Here is a 4,177-nt window from a genome sequence, read left to right on the forward strand (position 1 = left end):
TACACACTGGTATTGATATTCAACTGTGTACCCCACAGATATGTACAATCAGCTATGATTCAATTAAAAAGAAAAAAAAAAGCAGAGGGAACTTCATTATCATGCCTATTGATGATTTAAACTGGCCTGTTTGAGAAATTGGCTGTTATCTTTCTCTCGCCATTTCTCAGAAGGTCACACCACAACTTAGTTTATGTTTGATGATGTGGAACTTAGCAGGGGTGACTCCATTTTGAAATTTAACATGGTCTTTTGGGGCCTAGTCCAGAAACTTAGTCCAAAACAATGGCTGCATATAATTTTTATTTAACATGAGTAATACATATTTATTATATCTGATATAGAAACCCTCCCCAAAAAACAGAAAAGAAAAAAGATGAAATTTTCCTAATACCACCCATAGCACTATTCATTAATTGGTGTTTCAGCCAGAAACGTGTATGTGCATGCCACGTGCACACAAATATTTTCTTTTAAGTGGAATCAAACACCAGGAGACAGAGCACAGCCTGGACACAGTCCCACCTGGGTTTAAGTGCCAGCACAGCCATTTACCACCTGTGCATCCTGGGCAAGTTTGTTAGATCTCTCTGAATCTGTTTTTTCCTCCGTGCAGTGAGAATCAGTAGCTGCCTCATGAGAATGTTAGGAAGAGTAAATGGTAGGTAAAGGGCCCTGAGCGGTGTAGTCAGTCCCAGGGAGCAGTGGAGAAATGTTTGCCCTTATGGTTATCACACATTATTGTATCTGCTTTATCATTGCATGTGTTATTAATATCATGGTTATTACATATTGTTTTAACCTGCCTTTCCACTGAGTAGCATCCTGTAAGAATCCTTCCACATCAGGAAGTACATTTCATTTTGGTTTTTGTGGGGTTTTTTGGTGGCTGTCCAGTACAGCGATTAATCCCTGCACCTTGGTGTTATCAGCACCACGCTCTAACCAACAGAGCTAACCGGCCAGCCCAGGAAGTACATTTCTACAGCACCATTTTTAATGGCCATGGAGTATTATATCCTGTAGCTGCTGTGCAGTTTACTCACCGGTTGGGATCTTCTTTTTTTTTGTCTGTTAATGGTCTAGCAGAATTGACATCAGTTCATTAAGAGTAATGAACTCACTTGTTAGTATAATAACATTTTCTTTTCCTTAGATAAGTATGAACAGCATAGTAATCATAATTACTAATATAAAATGAATTATCTGCAGGTACCTTGAAGGTGGAACCAGCATCAAACTAGTAACAAATGTCACTGTCATTATGTGGCACCTCACTAATAGTTTGTGAAGTCCCTTGTTTCAGACGGGTATTTTTTTTGGTGTCCTCTTTTCTGTCAACCGTCTAGCAGTATGATGATGAAAACTCTCTTCGTGTCTCCCTCCTTGTAGAGGTGGCTGATGTGGGAGAATGAGGAAAGAACACACTTCTCTTTTTGCTGGCCTTGGATCAGCTCTGCAGCCCTGACACCCTCCCTGGCCCCTGCCTCAAGCGCTGTGGCATTTCCGAGGACAGCTCCTGTGCCTTTTTCATTCCCAGCTGGGATTGTTGGGCTTGTTGCAAGGCCTTAGCGCCCTCACCTACATCCCACCACCTACTCTAGGCCAGAGTAGAAACCATGCTAAGGAACAAAGGACTGTGTTGATGAAGACCCTTTAGAGTCTAATCTTAATGGAGTTTGGTTCCATGTGTTTTTGTTGGCTTTTAAAAGTTGTTCAAGGGCTGCTTTCATTGAAAAGGCATTATCGGTCTCCAGGTTGGCATTTTGATTCCATAAAACAGTCTAATCTCTTTCTAATGAGGGTGTGGTAGGGAGATAAGGAGGGTGGGATGGATATCTGAGCTCTGTGGAAGGCCTGGGGACACAGCAACGAGAAATGGTGTTAAGTTGGAGGAACTCTCAGACAAGCAGGGGAGACAAAGGTAAAGTGAGACATGCCCCACAGGGGGATAAAAGCAAGTCAGGACGTCAGAGGAGAACAGGGCAGGGGACAAACGGAATGCCTCCTGAGCTGACCCAGGAGGGCTTGCAGAGGAGAGGATGCTCAAGCCTTGTCCAGAGTGGCCTCAGTCAGGCAGGGAAGGGTGGCTAGAAAGAGGTAGCTGCCGTGGGAAAGGTGGGGGGCAGGAGAGAGCCCGGAGGGTTTGGAGGGAGCAGCATGACTTGAATGAAAGGTGAGGGTTGGAGGGGAGAATGCAGGGAGATGAGTTTGGAGAGCTGGACAGAGGCCAAATCTCTTTAAATGCTGGCCTGCCGATGAGGGGGTTTAGACTGTATCCCAAAAGCAAGACAGGGGAGGCCATGGAAGGATCCTGAGTTCAGGGAGCTTAGATTGCCTATAGAACCATTGACCTAAGAAACACGAAAACGAGTCTTCAGGGAAAAAAACTGGCTTGGGTTTAAATCGGGCCCACACCCCTGACATTTGAGGTAACTTTGGAAGTGCAGAATGTACATTCCACTTTGGATTGGGATCACATAGCTTAACTCTGCCAGATTGACTTCAAGAACTGGTTGGTGCTGAGGAGAATTCATGGGCCTTTAATTGTGTCCCCATAGGAAAGCTCTGCCGAGGACATCCTCAGGTTAACATCTAAGAGTCTGCCTGATCTGACCAGCTCGGTAGAGGACGTGTCCTCTTGGACCGACAACGAAGACCAGGAGCCAGACGGGGAAGAGGACGAAGGATCCGGCTTGTCTTCTAGCCAGGGAGCAGTAAGTGTGCCTCTGGTTCCCAGGCTGCTCTGCCGGATTTATGTTTTTCTGAAGACATAGGTGTGAGGATCAGAGGATAAGTGCTTGAGATAGCCTGGTAGAGATGCTTGATAAGACCAGGATGGGAGAAGACCATAGCACATTGTTTTAATATTTTTCTCAGAATCTTCTGGAAAAATCTGTGAGGGTGGTGCTTTTAATTTAGGGAAAAAATAAATTGAAACTATAAACAAGATAACAGAGTAACTGGATATTGAGTTCAGTGCATGTATCAGTTTCTAGGATGCTTTATAATATATACAAGGATTTTGTTGCTACTTCCTGATTGTCTGAAGTTTGGAAGTGGAATGTTTCATTGATTGAGTGATTGATCGGAGGCTGGCCGGTACAGGGTCAAACCCTCGACCTTGGGGTTATTAGCAGCATACTCCAACCCACTGAGCTAACCAGCCAGCCCAGAAAGTAGAATATTAAAATAACGCAAAAACCACTCAGGCAAAGTTGCGCAGCATATTATCTTCCAATTTTAATCAAACCAGGACTCCTGCACGGCTCATAGCTCTTCCTTACACAGTCTGTGATGCTTCGCACCCTCGTGGTCTGCTCTCGAGCTGCCTGGCACAACACAGTCAGGAGGGCTTGTGGTTACCTGGCTGCGATGTGGCTGCATGTCCTCCTCTTTGTGTCCAGATCTGAAACATGTCACTTTTATTGTAAACTCTTGTTAGCCTTTGTTCCCCAGCCAGCCATGGGGAAGGCGCCCTCTTTCTGCCCTCTGGAACCCCTTACTTCTCCCCACCAGCACTGAACCTCAGCAGTGTGGGTCAGTGGTCAAAAATTAGCTTTGCTTACAATAAGACCTTAGAAGAAAATACACCTTGTTGTATTTACCACAATATGCTATATTACTTTACTTTTCCCCTTTCCTTTAGGCCTCTGGAGATCAGGACCATCAAGTATGGTTGTGCAGGTTGTGGACTGCACATGGGTGTCACTTCTAAGGGGAGCACCATTCACATCACAAATATCATAGGCTTTTATATTTATTATAACAATCTTCTGGAAGATGGCAGTAAAGAGTTTTGCTCTAACGAAATTAGTATATTAGGACAATTTTTCAGTAAAAAGAAGAAAAGCATCTTGAAGAAGAGGTGCCATTTTATCATTTTCCCGGTAGCATTGTATGGGCCCAGAGTTGATTTCAGACAGTTTTCTAGATTCTTACTTTCCCCTCAAAGGAGAGCTTTCTCAGAACACAAACCTGGGAAGCAGGTAAACCAGAGCTGAGAGAATGGGGTTGAGGTGAATGGTTTAAAAACCATTGTGTGATTATTCCTATCTCTTTGTATTATAATACGATTCCTTTTACTTTTAGTAAGGGTAGAGAGTAAACTAACCTATACAGCCTACACTGCCCTCTGTGACTGACCCCTGCCTATTTCTTGGCCCTCACCATGTAC

The 4,177-nt window shown here is 44.2% G+C and overlaps 1 protein-coding gene across 1 annotated transcript in view; it reads left to right on the forward strand.

Moving 5' to 3' along the window:
* The window catches only part of PDZD2 (PDZ domain containing 2), a 117,387-nt gene that overhangs the window by 22,287 nt on the left and 90,923 nt on the right, over positions 1–4,177 (forward strand). The window contains exon 4 of the mRNA XM_008572759.1: positions 2,562–2,717. Within this exon, the coding sequence (XP_008570981.1) occupies positions 2,562–2,717 (156 nt within the window). The remainder of the gene's footprint in view (positions 1–2,561; positions 2,718–4,177) is intronic.

The sequence above is a fragment of the Galeopterus variegatus genome, unplaced genomic scaffold (assembly GCF_000696425.1).
Source record: "Galeopterus variegatus unplaced genomic scaffold, G_variegatus-3.0.2 Scaffold830, whole genome shotgun sequence".
Classification (NCBI taxonomy): domain Eukaryota; kingdom Metazoa; phylum Chordata; class Mammalia; order Dermoptera; family Cynocephalidae; genus Galeopterus; species Galeopterus variegatus.